Source organism: Hibiscus syriacus, unplaced genomic scaffold (genome assembly GCF_006381635.1).
Source record: "Hibiscus syriacus cultivar Baekdansim isolate YM2019G1 unplaced genomic scaffold, ASM638163v2 tig00110954_pilon, whole genome shotgun sequence".
Taxonomy (NCBI): domain Eukaryota; kingdom Viridiplantae; phylum Streptophyta; class Magnoliopsida; order Malvales; family Malvaceae; genus Hibiscus; species Hibiscus syriacus.
Genome location: NW_024062931.1, coordinates 1767386 through 1793288, shown reverse-complemented (window position 1 = coordinate 1793288; position 25903 = coordinate 1767386). Strand labels below are relative to the sequence as shown.

Genomic DNA, 25903 nt, shown 5'->3' with positions numbered 1-25903 from the left:
AAATTAAGTATATATAGAATTATTAATATATTTTTGTAAAAAAATGTGTCTTTTTTTTTTAAATCTTGTCATTTGTGTTCAATTTCATTCAAATTTAATTATCATTTATAGATTATAATTTAATACAAACTCGACATATAAGACATGTTAGAGTTTATCATATTTTTTTATTGATCCAGACCGACAAGTTTATGGTACGAACTATTTGATTAAAAAATAAAATTTTAATATAAATTTTATTATCTATTAAAATTTTAAATTAGATACTTAACGTTTAACTATAAATATAATATTTTTATTAAACTTAAAAGTAATAATATGTTAAATTTATGTTTAAATAAATATTATTCTAAATATATTTATAAATGATATTATATTATTATATTATCGATAATATTTTAATTTAAAAAATATATATTTATATTGTAAAAATAAGTTATTTGTGTAACATAAAATTAAGTTATTTTTATATTAAATTTAAATAATTATATTTTTATATAAAATAATAATTTGTAAATTAATTTAATAGTTTTGGAAAGTTATTTTAATAGTTTCAAAGTAAAACATTAAATTAATAATGAATTATATCATATGTCCTTATACTATGATTCTTATTTCAAATTAATCCTTAAACTTTTAAATATTCCAATGTTATCCTTAAACAATGACTCTCATTCTAAATTAGTCCTTAAACTTTTGATCATTCAAATTTCATCGCCAAACTATAAATCTCATTCTAATTTGGTCCCTAAACTTTTAGATATTTCAATTTCATCCCTAAATTCATCCAAATATGTAATCCCTTTCAACCATAGTTTAACCTAATTTTTTTCAAACATATAATAATATAATTTTCCTAATGATTTTATTAACAAGAGATGTGATTAATATATACGGATATTTTAGGATAAAATTGAAATATTCAAAAAGTTTGGGGAGCATTTAGGATGAAGATCATAGCTTGGGGATGAAAATGAAATGTTAAAAAGTTTGAGGACTAATTTAAAATAATAGTCATAGTTTAAGGATGAAATTGAAATTTTTAAAAGTTTAAGAACTAATTTGAAATGAAGGTCATAGATTGGGGACAATGATGCAATTATCTAGTTAAAAATTCATAATTTGATTTAAATAAATTGAAAACCAAATTAATAAATTATTTTAGTATTTTTATACATTTTAACTCAATTATCTAAAATCGGGTCAATGTTCTCTTCTATCGGGTTTGGATAAATTAAATTCGGGTTACTCTCGGTTTGGATTACTTTTGGTTTGGTTAAAATTCGGGTCGATTTTGGTTCATTCGGGTTACTTTCGGTTTGGCTAAAATTAAAGTCAGTTTTGGTTCGATTCAATTTTTTCGGGTTTTGGGTCAAATTTGAATCATCATTTTTGGGTCTTGATTTAGGTAATCGAATTTGGGTCAAATTTGTCGGTTCTAATTATCTTATAAAATATTATATACAGAAATATTACTGACGTCTATTTTTTTTTATTTGTTTGGTCCATACTCTAGAAGATATAAAGGGATTATAATATAATTTCTAATCATCACGGTCCATGTAGAGAACCTTTAACTATATGTCCAAGGCATACCCTATCATCATAATAAGTTTATTCAAAACTTTGTCACTAATCATACCAGATAAAACATCTACCCGGAGAGACCTATATTAAGTCTTTTTCATACCGTCACACAAAAAATGTCAAGACATTGTTAACAACCAATACTTTATCATAACTTTTTAGGATGATAGTAAGATTTTATATTATAAGGATAAACTTATAAAATTTTGGAAAGGATAGATTTACAAAATTTTAAGAGTGAAAATAAATTATTAATATATATATATATATATATATATATATTCAAAATTTAAAATTTTCAAGGATAATTATCCCAAAAACTATCGGTGATAGCTCTAAACAATTTGTGTGAATTGTTTTTTTAATCTCTAATATCCTATTCTGTATCAATATTACAATAATAAAGAATATTTGGGGGGGGGGGACATGTCAAGATGAGCATGTTTAGTGAATTGAACATTGCAATTGGTTTTAGCATGCCTAAATGATTATGCTTGTTCCTTGAAGAAATGTATTTAAAATTACGTCAAATTGTGGTTCTCATGCTTTGTGATAGGTCACGAAATTTAAATCTCAATATTGCAAATTACAAATGTTGAATACAATGACCAATGAGGTTACGTTAATCAAGAGTCGAATGGTCAAAAAGCATTACCTTAATCTTATCAAAACATTAAATTGAAGCCGACTTATAGATAAGTGATATTAGGGATGGCAATGGGTCGGGTCGGGTGGGGGTAGAAGAAATGGTCCTCCACCCGTGATTCGATCTGACGAAATTAAGGTTTCACCCGACCCGACCCGAATATATGACTTAGAAATCCGATCCGACCCGACCCGAAATAATAAAAAAATATATTTTTATTCAATAAAAACAGTGACTTAATTGAAAAAAAATTATATATAGAGGGGTATTATTGTAATTATCTCTAAATATATAAGATGAAATATATATATTTTTCAGGTCGGGTCGGGTCGGATTTTTTTCACCCTAAACTCGAACTCGACCCGACCCGAACAGTGCATAAAAAAAATCCGACCCGAATCCAAATTTTTTTTTTAAAAAATCCTACCCGATCGTGTCGAGTCGAAACCCGTCGAATTCGGATTGAGTTACCATCCTAGTGATAACCTCCGCGGTCCAATTATTCTTTGAATGTAAGCATTGTCAAATTTTCACGTACAAGAAAAACATAAGACAAATTATGACCAACTTCTTGTAGGAACCCGACTTTTGAGTCTCTTTCCCTTCTAAAAAGCAAGATTTAAAGGTACTTTTCGTGCATTTAAACCGAATAAAGTGCATTAATCGACACAACTTGGAGTTAAGCAATGAATGTTGCTTGAAAATTGCATTTTATAAAATTTCAAGTGTTTTTTTTAATTATTATTTCTTATACGTGTCCTTTCATTTAGCTCAGATTCTTTTATTAGCTCATGTATTACATGAAAATTACGAATTTAATCTTGAATTAAGCAATAACGGTTAAGTCTATCAAATCAAATTTTAGTAATAGTTTCTTTCATAATTTGTGCATGCATTGTTTTCGTGAAGATATGGATTTCAAAATTTTTAAAAACATTATAATTAAATTTAATCAAATTAGAGTACATAAATTAAATCTAAGAACCCACTAATAATATAGAGACTAGATTCACATATTTTGCATATGATAGAGACTAATGACACTATTTAACATTTTATTTACTAGGTGTATGTGCCCCACTTACAGTTAAAGACCGGCGGGGGTGTTTTATATGAGCCGTTGATTACGGGATTAAGTGGGTTTCTATCGAGATAGTTCTGCTGTATGATAATCTTAATATACGATAAAAAAAAGAATTTATCGGAAATATTATTATTTTTAACATTTTTGGTACATTATCTAAAACATTATTTTTTACCGAAAATGTTATTTTCGCTAACTAATTTCTGGTAGAATCGAATATTAATATTTTCGGTAAAAAAATAATATTTTAGGTAATATTTTATCAAAATGTTAAATATTTTAGGTAACGTCCAATAATAACATTTTCGATAGAAAAAATAATATTTTAAATAATATTTTACTGAAAATATTAAAAAATAATAATATTTCCGATAACACATTTTTTAAATGTATATTAAGATTACCTAGACATTCCCTTATCCCCACGTTAGATGCCTCCCAGTGTCCTCTACTTGCCTCAGCTTTTAATTTTTTGTTGTGACAATACCTCATCTTTTAATTATACAACTTATCAAATATAAATTTACATCAAATTAAATTTGAAATCATAATTACACAACTTAAAATGTCAATTTAAAATTTAAAAAAACTTAAATTTCTCAATTTGAATAATTTGAGAATTTTATCACCCACCCAAAACCCTTAAAATGTCAATTTAAATTTAAAAAAAGTTAAATTTCTCAATTTGAATAATTTGAGAATTTTATCACTCACCCAAAACCAAACCTACCTCTTCCATAGACAAGTATAATGGAAGGCAGATGATGTAGGGCCATACATATTCATGGTAAAGCAGACCATTGGTAAGACTACAAAATTTCTTGTTTTTAAAAGATTTACTTTAATATTCTTCTTGGCTTAAATATCTATATGATCCACTCTTTGTTGTTTTCTCTCAAATTGATATCTAATTTCCCCTCCCCCCAACTTGTTCATACATATTCATTACGTACATTAATTTGATATTGATCACTAACATCGTTAATTAGTTTAAATTTGACACATGAGATCACTAGGGTTGCCGAGAAATGCAAGATTCTGGATAATGTATAACGAGAGAGAGAGAGAAAATCTCCATCCATTGTGTTGGCAAAGTAGATTCTATCTTTAACATTACCATTAAGCTATGTACCAAACTAGTTGAAGGAATAAAACTACATGTATAAAACTGAGAGAAAAAATAGATACCAAAATAGAAAAATGTGACAAGTACAAATGTCATATGGGTATTTAAGCCTATATTCTTTTATATTTAATACAAATTGAGAAAAAAATAAGGGTAAATTGTACGCTTACTTATTGAATTTCTCTCTCTTATTTCATTCACTGTACTTTTAATTTTTTCAATTTACTCATTAAACTTTAGACGATTTTTTGTGATTATTTTAATAATAGAACAATCCACAGAAGACTTGTGATTAAAAAAATAAATTCTACGTTTACTAAATTTTACTCTCTGTTCTATTTTACTCACTATACTTTATTTTTTTCAATTAATTTAACAACTTCGTAATATCTTTATAAATTGGTCGAGTCACAAAAAATTTAAATAAAATTAAATGTATAAAATTCAGTAAGTAAATTAAAAAAAATAAAAGTAAGATTAGTGAAATAAGAGAAAATAAAATTCAATAAATAACGTGTAATTTACTTAAAAAAATAGTTTCAAACAAAAGCAACGTTAATGAAGATATGTTTTTTTTTTTAGTAATAAAGGGGCCTCAACCCCTCCTTCAAGAGATAGACCCTCCTCTTTAAGTACCCCGTCCACCCCTCTCCTTCCACTCATACCCCAACCATCACAGCCCCTCTCACTGTTCAAAGAACAGAGCTGAGTTTTTAGACTTCTCGTCATAGCGTTGAATTAATTAAAGGGTGGGGAAAAATGAAGATTGTGAGTTTATTCTGCGTTTTCATGCTTATTTGTTCAATGTGGCCGATGGGCGAAGCTAGAATTCCAGGAGTTTACCCCGGTGGTGCATGGCAAAATGCCCATGCTACCTTCTACGGCGGTTCTGATGCTTCTGGTACAATGGGTACGTACCCACAATTTTGGCCTCATTTTCCCTCAAAAGCTTCTGCTTTTTCTTATAATATTTTGTTGCAGGAGGAGCTTGTGGGTATGGGAACTTGTACAGCCAGGGGTATGGGGTTAGCACGGCGGCATTGAGCACCGCATTGTTCAACAATGGTTTGAGCTGCGGTGCTTGCTTCGAGATCAAATGTGCTAGTGATCCCAAGTGGTGCCATTCAGGGAGTCCTTCCATCTTCATCACCGCCACCAATTTTTGCCCCCCTAACTATGCCCTCCCGAGCGATAATGGCGGGTGGTGCAACCCTCCTCGCCCTCACTTTGACCTCGCCATGCCCATGTTCCTCAAGATTGCTGAGTACCGTGCTGGCATTGTCCCCGTTTCTTACCGCCGGTATGTGTGCTCTGTTCCTTGTTTAAGCTCATTTGCATTTTCTAATTTTTTGTTTTACGCAAAAACGTTTTATTAATGCATGACAGCTCATTTGTTTTTTCGTTAATCTCTGTTTTAGATTAGATGTTGGGTCGTACTTTTTTTCTGATGCAAGCTCTCGTAAAGTCTGTGTCAGAGCAGATGAGTTATTATTATTAGCTTTGGTCTTTTTAGTTTTACCAAAATGCCCTTTTTATTTTTCCTCATTTATTCTCAACCCCAATCTTAAAAGTTAACCGAACTTCGAAAGGATTTTTAGCTACCAAATCAACATAACATGTGGTTGATACAGGGATGAGATTCTAAATTTTACCATTGTAAAGGACTAGCGCTACAATTAGACCATTCTATATATGTATGAATATATCTCGAATATCAGCAGCTGTTAATGGAATATATCGGGGACTAGCGCTACAATTAGTCCCCGATGTTCTTAAAGCACGCTCCATGTTTCATGCTAACAATAATGCTCTTTTTTCCCTTGATAATAAAAGGGCTCACGGTTATGGCTTAAATTACGCAGAGTGCCATGCCGGAAGAGGGGAGGGATACGGTTCACTATCAACGGATTCCGTTACTTCAACCTGGTTCTGATCTCCAACGTGGCGGGAGCAGGGGACACCGTGAAGGTGAGCGTGAAAGGATCTAGAATGGGATGGATGAGCATGAGCCGGAACTGGGGTCAGAACTGGCAGTCAAACGCGGTGCTAGTGGGACAGACGCTGTCGTTCAGGGTGACGGGCAGTGACAGGCGCACTTCCACCTCTTGGAACATCGTTCCCGCCCATTGGCAGTTCGGTCAAACTTTCACTGGCAAGAATTTCAGGGTTTGAACGCAACTTAAGAACCACAAAGGAAAAAAACAAAAGCAGTAGCAGTTATTAACCCCATAATATAACCTTCTTCTTCTAAAAGGGAAGTTTCCCACCATAACATAACGGTGTTTTAGGGGCGGGGTTCCGTTTTTAACCAATTGGATAGGGGTGTTTGTTCGTTTGTTTCCTTTGGTTCAGGCATCTGAAACGGTGGGTTTTCTTTTCTTTTTGCGATGTGGTTTGAAAGGGAGGACTGAGGCGGCTGCACAAAAATGTAGCCCGCAGCCTATCAAGTCTTCAAGGGATTCGGGGAGTGTCTTGTGACGATCTCTTGTGTATTTTTAGTTGAATTGAATATATATATGTGGTTTGTTTCTTATCACTGCTATCTATTTTAATATAAGTATTCATTCTTTTTAAATAACACTCGAACAATATCTTTTACCAAATTAACATTCTTTTGATAAAGGCATGCCTATCTAAAGTAAGTGCGTTTTGGTTTACATTGTAGCTTTTTCGATTGAATTTTTACACATCTACGTCAATCAGAATTAAAATAAAAAAGTAAAAAAAAAATTAGTTAAAATTTTCAAAAAAAAAAACGAATTTTATTAAAAAATACGAATTTTATTAAAAAAATAAATCATATTATATTGTACATACTTACACAATCTACGTGCGCATCATATATATGTATTACCTTCAATCGCTCAATTAGTGTATGTTTAAGAGATTATACTTAAAACACTTAAAATAATCATATAAACAATGTGACATTTAAGAATATCATGACAAATTTATTAGTTTCGATCTCTTAAAAACAATTCTTAAAACTTGACTAAACTTAAAAAAAATTAAATAGAATGACGGATTCCTTTAAAAATAATATTTTGTTTTAAATTCATCTTACGGAAATTACGAGTTCATCCTCAACTATAACAATACTTTATAATTATATCCCTCTAATTTTTTTAATCTCGTATAAATTATTCGACTAAGAAAACCGGTTTTTAAAGATATAAAAAAGAATTAGAATTTATTTTGTTAATTAAAAGTTAGTTGTTAAATCTTAAAAAGGTTAAAAAAAATTGCCCATAACTCCGTAATGCGTAGTTGGTTGGGAGGTCACATCCGAACAAGGGTCCAACTCCAATGCTTTTGCCTAAATTTACTTCAATCAAACCACCACCGCACATGGGATGTTGCCCCCGTGGGCCGGAATTCATCCTTTTTTTTAAGTTAATATCAAATAAAATTTTATTTTAAAGTGAGTTTATAATTATCATATCACAAATTCGATTGATGATGATATTATTTTATTTTATTAAAACTGTAATGAAAATTTTCTATTACAATATTTAATATAATTTAACTATCACATTGACTATTCTTAAGCTATATTGAAAGGCATTAGTACTTACATCATTTGTATTTCTTATATTTGGAGGCATAAAGAACAAAGATCTTTGGATTCTCATCTCACCTCCAAAAGGCCTTTGGATTCCTTTTGTGTTAAGAATCCGCTTTTCACATTATTAGGAAAGAGACTAAACATTTTTTTATCTAATGATATGGTAACATGGGCACTTAACTAAGACAAATGGTTCTACATGTGTCAACGGAGCTCGTTGTAATTACTACCTTTTTAGAAAAATAAATAACTAATGTTCTAATCCACAATAAATTTTGAGTTAGATTTCTAAATATTTTCTCTCCCTTTCTTATATAAAAATATCTTAAGTAAATTGGATATATGTTATTCGATTCCATTCGAATACTTGAATATTATGTTATTTGATCATATAAATCATGATACATTTTATTATGTAACTTGACAAATTGATATTTGTGATGCCTTATGAGAATATGTTGATTGTCATGTTTGATTTGTTAAAATCAACTAAATGCTTCACTTGATATTGATAATAAATTGTGTGCTAATCAGATAATGAAAAATGATACTTTTTGAGTCCTTTGGTGGGTGAGTCTCGTAGAGAATACCCGTTGGGAGACTCACTCATCAAAGTCAGTTTGAAATTCAGGTCGGTCCAGATTAATCAGAACAAAACCTTGAAACTGGAGTGCAATAAAAAATAACAATTTTTTGTACTTTAATAATTTGATTTTGAGCCCTTGGTTATTAGCTTAATTTTGAGTATAATTGGTACATCATATGATTTATAGCGTTTGTGTACAGATTTTTAAAGACTTTGGTCTTAGCAAGAGGGACAAATTTTTAAAGAAGTGAGATTCGAGTATCCTTATATTACTATTTGTTAAGAGAATGAGTGATGCAGCTCATGTGAGAGTTCTAGAATGAATGAGGCAGCTCGTGTGGAAGTTTTAGAACAGAAGTTAGTGAAGTTCTAGAATCTAGACGGTTATGAGTTTGTTAGTTTGTTATAGGGAGTTGATGCACTGTTGTAAAAGACCATAATATTGTAAGTGTAAACAAGTATTCAAGTAATTCAATCAAGAAGTAATTTCCTCATTCCTTTACATCATTTCTGTTGAATTTCATTATGGTATCATTCGCTTTCGGTCCTGGAGATCTTTGCTGAAGTTGCAATGGCTCTCTTTGGTGATTCATCCTCATCATCAGCTCGTATGTTTACCAACAAATGGGTAAACATGGTGCTCGATGAGATGAAATTCCTTCTATGGAAGCAGCAGGTGTTACTTACAGTTCACAACCACTGCCTTGAAAGATTGTTGAATGGCTCATTAACAGCCCCTCCGCAGATGATTGTTGATGCAAACGGTGCAACTGTCGCTAATAAAGCCTATGAAGAATTCATAGCTCAAGACAGTGCCCTTGCATCCTGACTCTTATCCACTATCAGTGCCCATTGTTGCCGCAGTTCGTTGGTGCCGAGTCAGCCGCTGTTGTGTGGAATACGATTTTACAGTTTTTTGTCAATCGATCCACTAGCACGGTCATGAACCTACACTATAAGCTTCAGTCCATGAGAAAAGGCGATGACTCTATGCGAGTTTATCTCACTCGAGTTAAGGAAATCTGTGACTCGCTTGTGTTGTGTGGAAGTCCAGTGTCTCAAGTTGAGCACATTGTGAGTATTCTTAAAGGACTGCCGCGTGAATACCAGTCGTTCATGGCAGTCATCACTACTACACGCGAGACTCTGTCCTTGGATCAGATTTACTCCATGCTCGTTGATGCGGAAACGCAGATTGAGGGATTTGATTCATATCCTGAGAATCTTCCCATGAACGCTCATGTGGCTTAAGGACGAGTAGCAGCTGGTTCGTCTGACTCGTCTCGTAATGGTCGATCCGGTGGACGTGATCGAGGTCATACACGACTTCAGTGCCAGTTATACGGAAAAATGGACATTCTGTAGATCAGTGCTGGTATCGTTTTAATCGAGACTTCCCTGGCGTTAATGCAGCAGCTGGTTCGTCGTGATCCAAAGATGATTCTGGTACTGTTAATTGTACCACGTTTGATTCATCGGGATGCTCTTGCTGCAATGTCAAGCAAATGGCCTCTTCTAGTCAACTCAAGCAAATATGGCTTCGGGTGAATATTGGGTTATCGATTCGGGGGTGACTCATCATGTTACCCCAGATGGTTCCAAGCTAATACACTCTACTGAGTTCTATGGCCCAAGTAATCTCCTAGTAGGTAATGGTGGTTCATTAGGGGTGAACTCGATTGGTAAGACTGTTTTGAATGCTTCCTCTCGAGCTTTAATATTGAGTTATCTATTGCATGTGCCAAAAATAACAAAACACTTGCTCTCGGTTTCGAAGCTTGCTAAGGACAACAATGTCTTCATTGGGTTCCATGCTGATGAATGCTTTGTTCGAGATGAAGCGACTGGTGCAGTGGTTCTTCGAGGGCAGCAACATGATGGGATGTATACCTTTACTATGGAACCAAAAAATATTTTGTGTAATAAAACCAGTTCGATTGTCCTAGTGAATTTGATCTTTGGCATAGGCGTTTAGGACACCCTACCTTTCAAACATTGCAAGTTGTATGTAATCAATGTTAACATCTCAAAGAGTTTGAATAAAACTTGTGTTGCGTGTTGCATAGGAAAGAGTCACAAATTGCCCTTTACTTCTTCACCACTGCGTACAATACTCCGTTTCAGCTTATGTTCACTGATCTTTGGGGTGTTGCACATGTATCGTTGTGGCTATCGTTACTATGTATCATTTGTGGATGCATGTACGCGACATACGTGGGTGCACATGCTAAAGGACAAATATCAAGCCCTTGATGCATTTCGATTGTTCTAAGCTATGGTCACTACTTAGTTCTCCTTGTCTATTAAGGTTGTTCAGAGTGACTGGGGAAGTGAATTCATACGGTTGTCATGTGAGCTAGCTCGTGCTAGCATTTCCCATCGAGTCACATGCCCTCATACCTCCAAGCAGAATGGCGTGGTCGAACGCAAACACAAACACTTGGTTGAATTGGCTCTAGTGTTTCTAGCTCAAACTACTCTTCCGTTTCGATTTTGGTCCTATGTTGTGGCTACAGCTGCACACCTAATTAATCGGCTACCTACGAGAGTGTTAGGTAATATCTCACATTTTGAAAAGCTGTTTGGCTCTAAGCTTGATTACACCACATTGCATGTGTTTGGGTGTCGTTATTTCCCACACTTGAGGCCCTTTTAACAACATAAGTTGATGTTTAGGTTTGCCCCTTGTGTTTTCCTGGGCTACAGCTCACAACATCGAGGTTTTCAATGCCTTAGTCAAGATGGTTGTATTTTCATCTCAAGGCATGTTAAATTTGATTAACATGTGTTCCCTTTTGCAGATAAGAAACAGTCTGAGCCTCTCGATGGTACATGGAGGTCTGCACCTTTGCAAATTGTTCCTTCTTGTGGAAGGATAAGAATGGTGGTTGGTCTGCCTATACACTCTAGCGAGTCATCACATGCGCATGCTGTTGATTCTAGTTTTCAAGGAAATATTGATTCTACTTCCCACACTGGTGTTGCTAACTCTACTCCTCACGCTGAAGCTACTCGGCTATGAATGTCAATGAGTCTGAGTCAAGCAATTCTGAGTCTACTCAGTTATCGATTGAAGAAGCTGAAGTTATGCCCAACGCTGAAGTTCAAGCTCCAACTGAACAGAATGTGGTGTCTACTAATCAACACCCTATGTTAACAAGAAGCAAATGTGAGGTCTTTAAACCCAAAGTTATTATTAGTTCCTTGGATGAGATGCTTCCTGAATCGATCAATGATGTCTTACAGTCCAAGGAGTGGAAAGAAGTAGTACATGCTGAGCTTGCTTCTCTTAAAAGTAATAACACGTAGACACTTGTTCAGTTACCTGAAGGTCGGTCTGCTGTTGGCTGTAAATGGTTATTTAGGGTTAAACGCAACTCTGATGGAACGGTCCAACGATACAAGGCTAGGTTGGTTGCTAAGGGGTATTCTTAAGTCCCTGGGCAGGATTTCAAGGAGACCTTCAGCCCAGTGGTGCGCTTTGCTACATTGAATATCATACTTACACTTGATGTTTTGGGGGATGGTCGCTAAGGCAAATCGATGTCAATAATGCATTTCTCCATGGTGAGCTAAGTGAGGACACGTTCATGCAACAACCACATGGCTTTGAACAATACACAGCTGATGGCATCAAGTTGGTGTGCAAGTTGCAGAAGTCCCTCTATGGCCTGCGCCAAGCACCACGAAATTGGCATGCAAAGTTGAAAAGTAGTCTTGTGCATCTTGGATTTAAAGAGTCCAAAGCTGATGCTTCTCTCTTTGTCTTGACATCAAGTGAAGTGTCAACATATGTTTTAGTATATGTTGATGACATAATAATTACCGGGCAGTCATTGAGTGCAATTGAGAATGTGGTCATGTTGTTAAATGATCATTTTTCGTTGAAGGATTTAGGGGAACTACATTACTTCCTAGGCATTAAAGTTAAGAGATGGGATCAACTGTTGGTTCTTAGTCAAAAACAATATATTCTAGAGTTGCTTGAAAAAGTGAAAATGACTAAGGCCTCGAGTACCTCTACTCTTATGGTAGCATCCTCGCAGTTGAAGAAGGATGATGGGCAACTGTTGGCTGATGCGCGTGAATTTCGAAGCCTCGTAGGAGGGCTTCCCTACGTGTGTCACACTAGACCTGGCATTGCTTTTAGTGTGAACAAAATGGCACAGTATATGCATGCACCAAGAGAACAACATTTGCTTTTTGCTAAACACATTTTGCGTTATTTAGCTGGAATGTTGGACTATGGACTGAGTTTTGTGCCAGGCAAACTGTATATATCAGCCTTCTCGGATGTTGACTGGGGTGGATGTGCAGATGATAGGCGATCGATGTCGGGCTACTGTGTTTTCATTGGAGAAAGTTTGGTGACTTGGAGTGCTAAAAAGCAGAAGGTGGTGTCACGTTCAACTATGGAAGCTGAATACATAAGCGTTGCGAACACAACAGCTTAAATAGCATGGGTTGATGCTTTGCTCACTGATTTGAAGCTGCCTCAAAGCAAACAACCAACAATATGGTGTGATAACACTAGTGCGATTGCGTTGAGTGCTAATCCGGTGTATCACTCGCAGTCCAAGCATGTAGACCTAGATGTGCACTTTGTTCAGGAAAAGATAGCTGCAAATCAATTATGTGTAAGCTATGTTCCAGCAACTCATCAAGTTGTTGATGGCTTGACAAAACCATTAGCAAAAGCTGCCTTTAGTAGTTTTCATGACAAGATAAATGTGTGTTTGATTGCTGGAGAAGGGAAGAAGCAGGGAGAATGTTGAGAGAATGAGTGATGCAGCTCGTGTGAGAGTTCTAGAATGAACGAGGCAGCTCATGTGGAAGTTTTAGATCAGAAGTTAGTGAAGTTATAGAATCTACACGATTATGAGTTTGTTAGTCAGTTATAGGGAGTTGATGCACTGTTGTATAAAACCATAATATTGTAAGCTGTAAACAAGTATTCAAGTAATTCAATCAAGAAGTAATTTCCTCATTCCTTTACATCGTTTCTGCTGAATTTCATTACTATTAAACTATCGAAATAAATTTAATGAAAATGTACTAAATGAATAGGCATACTCATTTCGTCTATTTAACTACTTTTATACGAGTTCAATTGTGTTAGTATTTTAAATTATATTCTAGGATTCACAAGTTAATTCTTGTCATTTTATCCGTATAATTTATTTTAAATGTTGAATTATACAAAAGAATATGATACAGAAAATGAATGATCTTTATATGTTATGTCACATGTACAAACAGACAACGTTTATAGCTAGCAGATGCATATGCAGTTAACCTAATAGAATATTAGTTTTAACAAACAAACTACCCTATAGCTCAACTATAACCACGTGTTTCACACGTTAATTCTACCTTTAATATTTCTCTTACTTTTTCTTCTTATCTTTCCTTTTTTTACTGTCAAGACATAGATCTTGTCTTGAAATACTTCAAAAGCAGGCTTAGCCACTGGTTTGGTTAATCCATCTGCAAGCTGATGGCAGACATGAATATAACTTGTCGTTGTTTTGTTGTAACCTTCTCTCTCACAAACTGAATATCTAAGTCTACATGCTTAGTATGAGAATGGTAGACTGGATTTGTGCTCAAAGAAACAATATTTGTATTGTCGCGCCAAATTACAAGTTCTCCATACTATGTTATCTCAAGTCTATGAGCAAAACACCAACCCAAGTCACTTCACCTGCAGCTTCAGCAACACTTTTATACTTCGCTTCTATTGTTGATCAAGAGAATATTTTTGTTTCTATATTCGGCTTCCATGGTACCAGAGCAGTTGACTGAATGGGCTTCCATGCAGTTAACCTAACAGACTATTATCTTTAACGAATCAACCACTGTATAACTCAACGAAAGCCACGTGTTTCACATGCCCATTCCACCTTCAATATTTTCTATACTTTTTCTTCATTCCTTTCCCTTTTTTTACCAGCAAGGTTAAGACCTTTTCTCAAAACACTTTAAAAGCAGCCTTGGCCACTGGTTTGGTTAACCCAGCTACAAGTTGACGACAGGCAGAAACATAGCTTACTTGTCGTTGTTTTGTTGTAACATTCTTTCTCACAAAGTGAATATCCAAGTCTACATACTTAGTATGAGCATGGTATACACAATACTAGTATTGTCGCACCAAATTACAGGTTCTCCACACTATGTTATCCTCAACTCTACGAGCAAAGGATCAATCCAAGTCACATCAGCTACAGCTTCAGTAACACTTCTATACTTCGCTTCCATTATTGATCGAGAGACTGGTTTTTGTTTCTATACTCTACTTCCATGATATCAGAGTAGTTGACTGAATAGATTGCCATACAGTTAACCTAACTGACTGTCAGTTTTAATAAACCAACCACCTTATAGCTTAGCTAAAACCACGTGTTTCACACGCAAGTTCTACCTTTAATATTTCTCCTATATTTTCTTCTTCCCTTTTCTTTTTTATTGGCAAGGTTGCACACAAATCTTGTCTCGAAACACTTCAAAAGTAGTCTTGACCACTAGTTTAGTTAACCCATCTGTAAACTGATGACACACAGGAATATAGTTTATTTGTCGTTGTTTTGGTGTAACCTTGTCTCTCACAAAGTGAATATCGAAGTCTACATACTTAGTATGACCATGGTATACGAGATTTGCACTCAAAGCAACAAGGACTCATATTGTCGCACAAAATTACATATTCTCCGCACTATGTTATCCCCAAGTCTGCGAGCAAAGCACCAATCTAAGTCACTTCAACTGTGACTTCAGCAACACTTCTATACTCCACTTTCATTGTTGGTCGAGAGATTTATTTTTGTTTCTATACTCTGCTTCCATGGTATCAAAGCAGTTAACTGAACAAACTTCCATATAGTTAACCTAGCAGGCTATTAGTTTTAAAAAACCAATCACCTTATAGCTCAGCTAAAGTCATGTGTTTCACACGCCAATTTTATCTTCTATATTTTTTCTACTTTTTCATCTTCCCTTTCCTTTTTTTATTGGCAAGGTTGCACACATACCTTATCTCGAAACACTTCAAAAGCATCCTTGGCAACTGGTTTGATTAATCCATCTATAAGTTGATGACAGACAGGAACACAACTTGTAGTTGTTTGCTTAACCTTCTTTCTCACAAAGTGAATATCCAAGTCTACATGCTTAGTATGAGCATGGTAGGTAGGATTTGCATTCAAAGCAACAATAATCGTATTGTCACACCAAATTGCAGGTTCTCCATACTATGCTATCCCCACATACACAAAGCACTAACTCATATCACTTCAACTATAACTTTAACAACATTTCTATACTTTGCTTCTATTATTAGTCGAGAGACTGATTTTTGTTTCTACACTCCGCTTCTATGATATTAGAATTGTTGACTGAACAGACTCTCGTACAACTAACCTAAAAAACTATCAGTTTTATCGAACCAACCATCCTATAGCTCAATTAAAGCTATTTGTTTCACACGCCAATTTTACCTTCAATACTAAAACTCTCAAGAAAGTGGGCATATATTTGAGGTTTTGTAATCATTTGAGTTGTGATATCATGTTTTGTTATGTTATTGTTTTGCTTACGAAGTCTATGTTATGTTTCAGTAATTTAATACTTTGAGGTTGATGCAAATAAAGTTAATTATAACAATATGATTAAGTGTATACTCCGATCTAGTATGTAATAGATGGGTGATTGAAAATATTCACTGTTTTTTTCTCAATAGAGATGGTAAGTGATGGTGCCAGTAAAGTCATGTGACTGGACAAATTATAAATTGTGCTGAAACGAAAGTTCATTTTTTATACAAGTGAAGCATCAAAATACATAAGGATTTTGGAAGCTGATAATAAGCATGTTCCATGTGGACGTGCAGTATCTTTTTATTGCTATTGATTTAGAGCAACTCCAGCGCTGCGCTGGAGTGAAGATAAAGATGCACTGTAGAGGCTCCAGTGTTATTGTAGCAAACGCTACAATTTTTTTTTGATTTATAGTTTTAGTTTTTTATTATATTATATTAAACATAATATAATATATTCAAGTATATTAAATTGTGAGATAGATAAAAATATATTGAAATTAGATGAATAAACATATTAATTTTGCTCTGCGAAATGCACTAATTGAGCATTATTATTATTATTATTTGTGATTTTCTTATTTATTTTTATTTTCACAATATTATTTATGAATGTTTTATTAATACTTTTTATCTTAATATTTTTTAGAAATGTATATGTTTATTTTATATTTGTAAAATCAATATTATAATAGTTAAATATTGTGAATAAAGTAGAGTTGATGATAATGTAAGATACCGCTGGAGATAAATTACTATTTCATTTTTAGAATAGAGATAGAGATATTCTAGAGTAGAGATGAGAGTCGGAGATGATCTTATATGCACAAAAGCCTCAACTGGCAACTAGTGAAAATGTTATGTCTCCAAATAATATATTTCTTACATATCCCAAATAATATGATGACAGGTAATGTGCTTCTCACCAATAAAAAAATGCATGTCAAGCTGGCTGACTTCGGCTAGTAAGGAAGTAATGGGTGAAATGACGTGAGGTCGGTAGACTTACTTGACTTAAAATTTTATATAGGGGATGAATTTATTCGATTTTAAGAGGAATTAAATTTATAAAATTTTAAATATCAAATTATTAATACAAAATATATAAAAAGTATATATATTCTTCTGTCACACTAAATTTTATCTTTTATTAACTTTTTAAAAGATAAATTTTAAACTTTAATCATAATTATTTTAAATATTTTAAGCAATAAAATTTCATAAAATATATATTTAAAAATTACTTGATTAAATATTTTTATATTTTATCAATAATAAGTTTTAAATAATAATGAATCAAAGTTAAAAATTTGATAAAAAAAATTAATAATTGACAAATATAATGGGACATAAAGAACAATATATATGGTAATTTAAAATTCTTCAGGGCGACTACCCCTTTTCTCGATCCATTCCTATTATCAGTGGCTGACTCTCGAGGTGCTTTTCTCATAATGCATTCTTTGTCATTCAAGGATAGTATCATCGACATTCTAGTTGTCTTTTTGTTATCAGCCAAAGGTATTGTTGGGGTATGAAGTTGGTGATTTTTCAGTCATGAACGAACGTATAATTTTATGTAAAGAATAACGAATTTATAAAATTTTAAGGAGATGCAAGTTTATAAAATTTAGAGAAAAGAGAAAACCGATTTTCAATAAAAAATTTAAAAAATATCTAAAATATATATAAATTTAAAATTTTTAAAGAATGACGATCACGTCCAACCACGCCACATAGGATTATCCCTATTCATAGTAGTAACCTCACTCTTGACGGATCAAGTGATTTTTTTCTCATTTTGGTATTCTTTTCTTGTTTTAGAGGTGGTCCGGTTGAAACATAACATCGAGAACTATAGTAAAATAAGATTTATTGGGTATTGGTTTAAAATGAAGATCAGTCGAACGATCTGTCAACATAATTGGGGATTATCTCATGAAAGACGGGTTAATATACGGTTAATATACGGCATTATCGGATACATTAAAAGATATTTAATAAATTCGGTTTAGCGTTACCAAAAATGTTGAGTAGTAATAATGTAGTAGGTCTAAATCATGAAGAAATATTAAAAAATTTGGCAACCGACAAACTTAACTTGTCGGTTTGTGTCGATCCAAATAAAAAATTTATCGATTCATATCAATATAACAGGTAAAAATATGACAAAACCTGTCACGTAAAGACAATACTGGTAAAGCGGTACCGAATATATTAAAAGTGCCGATACTTTAATATAAGTATCGACACTTTGTGAATTTAAAAGAGAAGTAATTTTAGCGCCTATAAAGTGTCGATACTTTATAAAAATGTATTAATTCACAATGATATAACAGATAAAAATATGACAAAACCGGTATCGAAATGATAAAACCGATAAATCGCTACCGGATATATTGAAAGTGTCGATACTTTAATATAAGTATCGACACTTTGTGAATTTAAAAGAGAAGCAGTTTTAGCACTTATAAAGTGTCGATACTTTAAAAAAAATATCGATCCATAACGATATAACAAGTAAAAATATGACAAAATCGGTATCGAAATGATAAAACCGATAAATCGCTACCAGATATATTGAAAGTGTCGATACTTTAATAAGTACGTGTAATAAATTATTGATACTTTCAAAGAAATATGTAATTATCCTATCGAAAGTATCGACACCTGACATAAAAGTCTCGACACTTTGGTAGTTGTATCGATTAAATATAAATAACATATCCGATGAAAATATAAAGGCCATAGCTAAATATCCTCTGAAAATATATAGAACGGACGAGTTTTTGAAATCGAAGCGTAATTATTACTGCATTTCATAATGCGTTTCTAAAGCGAAGTTTGTTTGTTTGTTGCTACAGTCAAATCGAAAAGTACGTTGTCGAAACTCTAGTTTTTTATTATTACAGTAATCGGAAATAGGATTTTTATGTGTTGTTTGGGGTTTTGGAGTAAAGAAGCATTTGGGACCGATTACAGGTATAAAGTGATATTCAAGGTAAAATATAAATGTCGATACTTTTTTTAAATATTATAGGTAGAAAATGATATTATAGGTTGTATAAATGTGCCGATACATTTTGTAGTGGCCATTCAAATTCTTTTGAAGAAAATTGTTTTACCACAAAAGTAGTTATCTATATTTGTATATTGAATAAAGTGTATGTACCAAGTATTTGATTTGATTTGCGTAAACTGATATATGAAGGAAAAATGGAGTCAATGGGTGGAAAATTATTGGAGGCGCAGATGACTTTGAAATTGAGGCCGAGACTCGAAAGCAACCAAATGGTGGATATATGTACTTCTAGTAAGTATCAATATCTTTTTGTTATTATTGTTGAAATGATAATTGGATTAAAGTATTTAAGAATTTTAAATTGATAAAAAAAAATTAAATGTTGACAATATGACCGAATGCCAAAGGATGAAGGAAGGTGGCGAACACATCGGCTCGATATGTAAATTGAAATTGACATTGAGTATTATTTAGCGTTAATGTATTTATTAAGAAACGTTTATGCTTAATATTATGTGAGAAATGTAATTCGATGAGTGATGCTGATAAGGAACCTTACATCGCACAGTCAAAGATGGATAGTGAAGAATACAAAGAATGGAGGAAAGTACATGAAAAAAATGTATTCATTAAACTTGTAAATACGTTGATACAAAATATATAAGAACTATAACATTATATATTGTTAAAAAATGTAGGAAGTGTCGACAATGTGCAGCTTTAAAAGGGTGAATTCATTAATTAAACATCTTAAGGAGAAGGGTCAGTTGAATGTGCTGGGAGAAATGGGTTTGGATCGTTGGTAGGAGTAAGGGATCGACCTATTCGGAGGGAATTGTGTCGATCCTTGATGGCACAATTTGATGTCAAACAATGTATTGCTAAGTATGGTAATTTTTCATTTCCTCTTGGGATCCCATGTGCTGCAGCCGTATTGGGGGTAGAAAATGAAAGCAAAAGTGTTGTAGAAGTCTCTAAGAGTAAGAACTGGAAAGAACTTACCTCCAAATATGGTTTGAAGTAGAAGGTGGCATATGCTGAACTTGAAGAGGAAATCAAAAGTGGATCTTACGGGGGGATGAGCTGAAGGTCAGAGTTTTATTGTACCTTGTCGGGATCTTTCTTTGTCCAACGGGTAATACGTCAACGAACAAGGACTATATAAAGCTCATTTGCAATGAAGGCTTGAAAGGTGAATTCAATTGGGCTGAATATGCCCATTCGAGATTGATTGAATTAATAATCACTTTAAAAAGGGCAGCCAGAGATACCTCAAAGGGTGCATAGAAATCTTAGAGGTAAATGAGTTGAAAAACTTTTTTGTGTTTTTATATAAAATGATAGTATAGTTATTATATAAAATTATAAATTTTATTATAAATGCAGGTTACACTGTTCAATTTTTGGTCGGGCTGTGAGGCAGTGCCGGCTTATGAAAGAACCGGAGTGGCACGCATCCATGCATGGGGGAAGGAAAGGTGGTTAGAGTGATGGCGAAGTTGAAGTTGGATAGACCGAGGAAGCAAGAAAGGGTAATAAATGTAATTAAATAATATTAAGAATATAATCAATGTCTTAATATTGTAATTTAATTTTGAAGGTTATTAGAAAAGAGGTAGAGGAGGCAGTGAATGCAGAGGAGAAGAAAGAAGAGATGGTTGTATTGGGGGATGACGGTGAGGGAAAACAGAGTAACTTCGACATTTTGATGTCTAAATTGGCTGATATAAAAAAATCCAATTTGATATCATGCAAAGACAATCAAGAGTCGAAGAGAAACTTGAGAGAGTCGAAGAGAAACTTGAGAGAGTCGAAGAGAAATTTGAGAGAGTCGAAGAGACACTTGAGAGGCATAAGGGGGAAGTTGAAGGAAAAATAGTGGACGGAAAAATAGATGGAGTGGTGAAAGAAGTAGAGGTTTTGAGGGGTGAAGTGGTGAAAGAAGTTGAGGTGTTAAGGGGTGATCTTAAGATGGTGACGGGTGAAAAAATTGATGGAGTGGTGAAGGAGGTTGTGGAATTGAGGAGTGAATTTACGGGGGTGAAGGGGGTGGTTGATCAATACTTGGATGAAGGGGAAAATTTGAAGGGTGAAATAAAAGAGATAAAGAGCTATGTAGAGCAAAAATACGATGAATTGAAAAAATATGAAGAAGAAAAGAGGGAGGAGGAAAAAGAAAAGATGGAGGAAATGAAGAGGAAGGATGTCGATGTGATATATACACCGGAGACTGTTATAGATGCAGATTTGGATTCAGAATGTCCTGCACCCCAGAAGAAGAAGAAGAAGGTAAGTTGAATAAAAGAAAACTTAATTTGATCTTTATCATATTGTTGTGACAAAAATTTGTATGCAAAATTGTAGGTTGAAAAAACAGATCTTCCAAGCGGAATTGATGACATCGAAGCTGCAATTTGTGATTATTTATGGAATAGTGGGTTAAAATCGGGGTAAGTGAAATATATTTCTTTGTGAGTGATATTTAAATATTTCATGACAATATATTAATCCTAATGATTCATGCAGATATTATGTAATCTCAATGGGAAATCAATTCGCTAGTGTATACGACGATGCAACGTTGAAGCCTACGGAATGGGTTGGCGATGTGGTAAGTAGAAAGTACAAAATGTTAAAACCTATTGAATATGTTCTGATTGTGTAATTAATTTTGTTAGATTATTGATTTGCTCGCCTGGACAGTATGTTATGATTAGAAAAAGTCACTCCAGAGGATTGGCTACATTCTATACCACTTAGCGGTGAGTTAAATTAATAAATGTTGAAAAGTAGTGTTATAGACAGTAAATTAATAATGATTGTTGCGTAATTGCAGCAACAAGTGTTAGATGCCAACAACAAAGAAAGTATTGAGAGTATTGCTACCTTTTGGGGTCCCATATTGGATAACTATGTGAAATTCACCGACTGTGAGAAGGTAAGACACTATACGAATTACAAATGATGTTTTCGGATATAGAATGTTGAATTTTGTCAAATTGGGTGTGAAATTTGTTGCAGATCATGATCACAATAAACTACCTTAATTCAGATTAGTATATGTTAGTGTTGGATATGGTAGATCGTGTTGCAACAATATATGATAGTCTGTTTACATCTGAAGCAGCTAAACAGAGAGTGAAGGATGCTAAGAGATTGGTATGTATGTATGTATGAAAGGACATTATGTAAATTATAATGCATAATTTGTTTGGATCATAACTTCATATTTTTTAATGCAGATTAAAATATTAGATATTTATAATAAGAAACGCATTTGGGTAGAATACTGTAGATCTCTAGGAAAGGTTCCCTTGAAAAATTTTAAATTTGTGGAGCATAAGAAGAATAAGCAATTGAATGGGTATGAGATGCTATCATAAATAGAAAGCTTAATTTATGCAGGTTTCATAATTGACATGTGTGGTTTTCAAATTTTGTAACAGATATGATTACTACATGTATGTGATGATGTGGATGGAATCGATCAGTTCTACAGGGCAACTGGTGATTTTGTAAGTGGAATTAAAAAATCGTTTATGGTTAAATTGTTAAAAGTCATAGATTGAATATTGTGGTTTACAATACTTAACGTTCTGACAATTTGAATATAGGTTATTGGAGAGTGGGATCGATCGAGAATATTAAACGATCTCGTAAGCCACAATCAAAATCAACGAAGACAGGAGATAACAAAAGCTGTCATGAGACACAAGAATAACAAAATGATGCAATGATGTAAATGTAGGGTTAATTTTGTATAAGATTTATAATTTTGTATACGATTTATAATTTTGTATGTGAATGTAATTATGTATGAGATGAGAAAAGTTAGCAGTAGGTTGTTGTACATGTTTCTTGTACACATTAAGAGTCATGTTGATACTTACGATATATGGAGATTGTTGTCTGCATTATTCCAAATGTCATCATAATTGTCATCATGTGCGGGACTGAATGGCCATTCCATATTGAGGGTATGTACAATAACTACAAAATTCAATAACTTTAATGTAAAAGGTAAATTTACAATGTAGTTGGTAAAAATAGACTTTTTACTGAAAAATTAATAAACACAAATATTTGTTTCCAACATTTTGTCCAGTATGGTTCACAAACGTAAAGTTTCCAAAAAATAAGTAAGCATATGTGTCGATCCATATATAAAAAGTATCGATCCCAGAAATATCGAAACCCATAAGTATAATGTAATAGGTAAATTTTCAATTTAACCGGTATAAGTATACCGGTTTTATGAGAGAATAGGTCTACAACATGTATCGACACTTTTTAATTTTGTGTCGATACTTTTTGTCCAGAATGAATGCAAAAAAAGGGTGCAACCATAAAGTGTCGATCAATTTATAAAAAGTATCGATCCCAGAAACATCGAAGCCCATAAGTATAATGTAATAGGTAATTTTTTAATGTAACCGGTATAAATATACCAGTTTTATGAGAGAATAAGTCTACAACATGTATCGACACTTTTTAATTTTGTGTCGATACTTTTGGTCCAGAATGAATGCCAAAAAGGGTGCACCTATAAAGTGTCGATACATTTATAAAAAGAATCGATCCCAGAAACATCGAAACCCATAAGTATAATGTAATAGGTAAATTTTCAATGTAACCTGTATAAATATACAGGTTTTATGAGAGAATAAGTCTACAACATGTATCGACATTTTTTAATTTTGTGTCGATACTTTTTGTCCAGAATCAAATCCCAAAAAGGGTGTACCCATAAAGTGTCGATACATTTATAAAAAGTATCGATCCCAGAAACATTGAAACCCATAAGTATAATGTAATAGGTAATTTTTTAATGTAACCGGTATAATTATACCGATTTTATGAGAGAATATGTCTACAATATGTATCGATACTTTTTAATATTGTGTTGATACTTTTTGTCCAGAATGGATGTCAAAAAGGGTGAACACACAAAGTGTCGATACATTTTCAAAAAGTGTCGATCCCAAAAACATCGAAACCCATAATTATAATGTAATATGTAATTTTGTAATATAACTAGAAAAAATATACCGATTTTATGAGAGAATAGGTATACAACATGCATTGACACTTTTTAATATTGTATCAATACTTTTTGTCCAGAATGGATGCCAAAAAGGGTGAACGTACAAAGTGTCAATATATTTTCAAAAAGTGTCGATTCCAAAAACATCGAAACCATAATTATAATGTAATAGGTAAATTTACAATGTAACCGGTATAAATATACCGGTTTTATGAGAGAATAGGTTTATAACATGTATCGATACTTTTTAATTTGGTATCGATACTTTTTGTCCAGAATGGATGCCAAAAATGATGAACGCACAGAGTGTCGATACATTTTCAAAAAGTGTCGATCCCAAAAACATCGAAACCCATAATTATAATGTAATAGGTAATTTTGTAATATAACCGGTATAAATATACTGATTTTATGAGAGAATAGGTCTATAACATGTATAGATACTTTTTAATATTGTGTCGATACTTTTTGTCCAGAATGAATGCCAAAAAGGGTGAACGCATAAAGTGTCGATACATTTTCAAAAAGTATCGATCCCAAAAACATCGAAACTCATAATTATAATGTAATATATAATTTTTTAATATAACCGGTATAAATATACCGGTTTTATGAGAGAATAGGTCTACAATATGTAGCGACACTTTTTTATTTGTGTCGATACTTTTAAATAACTCAGTTTTTATTTCTTCATTATTTATATGTAACATAGCAAACCCCAAATGGATAAACCCTAAAGACAATTCTCTTTTCTTCCTCTCTAACGAATACCAGCGTTCATAACAGTTACGATCAGTTATTCATGTAAATTTATCGATATTATGGTATTGATTTCCAGATTAGACACTTTTTTTACCTTCTTGTGTTCGATAGGTATGTTATCGGAACCCTAATTTTTTAAAAAGTCTTCAAAAAAAAGGGGTTAGGTTTTAAAGTTTGATGTTTGTGAATGGTTATAGGTTGCAAGTTCAATCTTTGTTCGCGAAGATGATGACCTTCAAATAGAGCCCTAGCGTATCAATATTGAAGAAAATCGAAAGCGGCCAGTAAGTATCAATGTATTCATGTAATTGTTCTTAAAATGGTAATTGGATTAAAGTATTTAATCCAATTTAATTGATTCAAATCTCTACAGTCTGACTGAATGCGAAAGGATAAAGGAAGCTCATAATCATGTTGACAGCATAGCTAATAAAACCCCTTGCAGGGTCTAAATGGTAAACTAAGAATTGGTAAGGCAATATTCCTTTGAGGGTTTAGGGTTTAGAGCCCTCCAATGTATGGAGTGCATGATTGAACATTACGTATAATAGTTGTATTCAGTTATTGAAGAATTGTTTTTAATTTTATATAAGGATAGTTGTTGTGATATACGTTCACGTTTTGGGACCAAGTAGTTAGATGTGTGCATTAGCCTATATCATCGAGGCAGAGCACAACAAATCTAGCACTTAAAGATTTACCAAGAGCGGTAGCTTTTGCTCTGCATGAAGACCGAACCTAGAATCAACTTTGCAATTATGCCTATCATGCTGAAGAGAACCTGCTGAATAATAGGATTTGCACACAACTGCAAGCATTTTAAACCCTAAACCCAACTACTCACATAGAAAATTATGCAACATAGATGTTAATCATGTAAGGAGTTGGGT

At 33.2% G+C, this 25903-nt stretch overlaps 1 protein-coding gene across 1 annotated transcript; it reads left to right on the top strand.

Moving 5' to 3' along the window:
- Positions 1-5111: 5111 nt before the first annotated feature.
- Positions 5112-24995, top strand: LOC120148227 (expansin-A4-like). The gene is made up of 5 exons (XM_039161395.1): positions 5112-5353; positions 5425-5743; positions 6306-6622; positions 18873-18880; positions 24964-24995. Exons 1-3 carry the CDS (start codon positions 5203-5205, stop codon positions 6613-6615), a joined length of 780 nt encoding a protein of 259 aa, XP_039017326.1. The 5' UTR covers positions 5112-5202; the 3' UTR covers positions 6616-6622; positions 18873-18880; positions 24964-24995.
- The last annotated feature ends 908 nt before the right edge of the window (positions 24996-25903 follow it).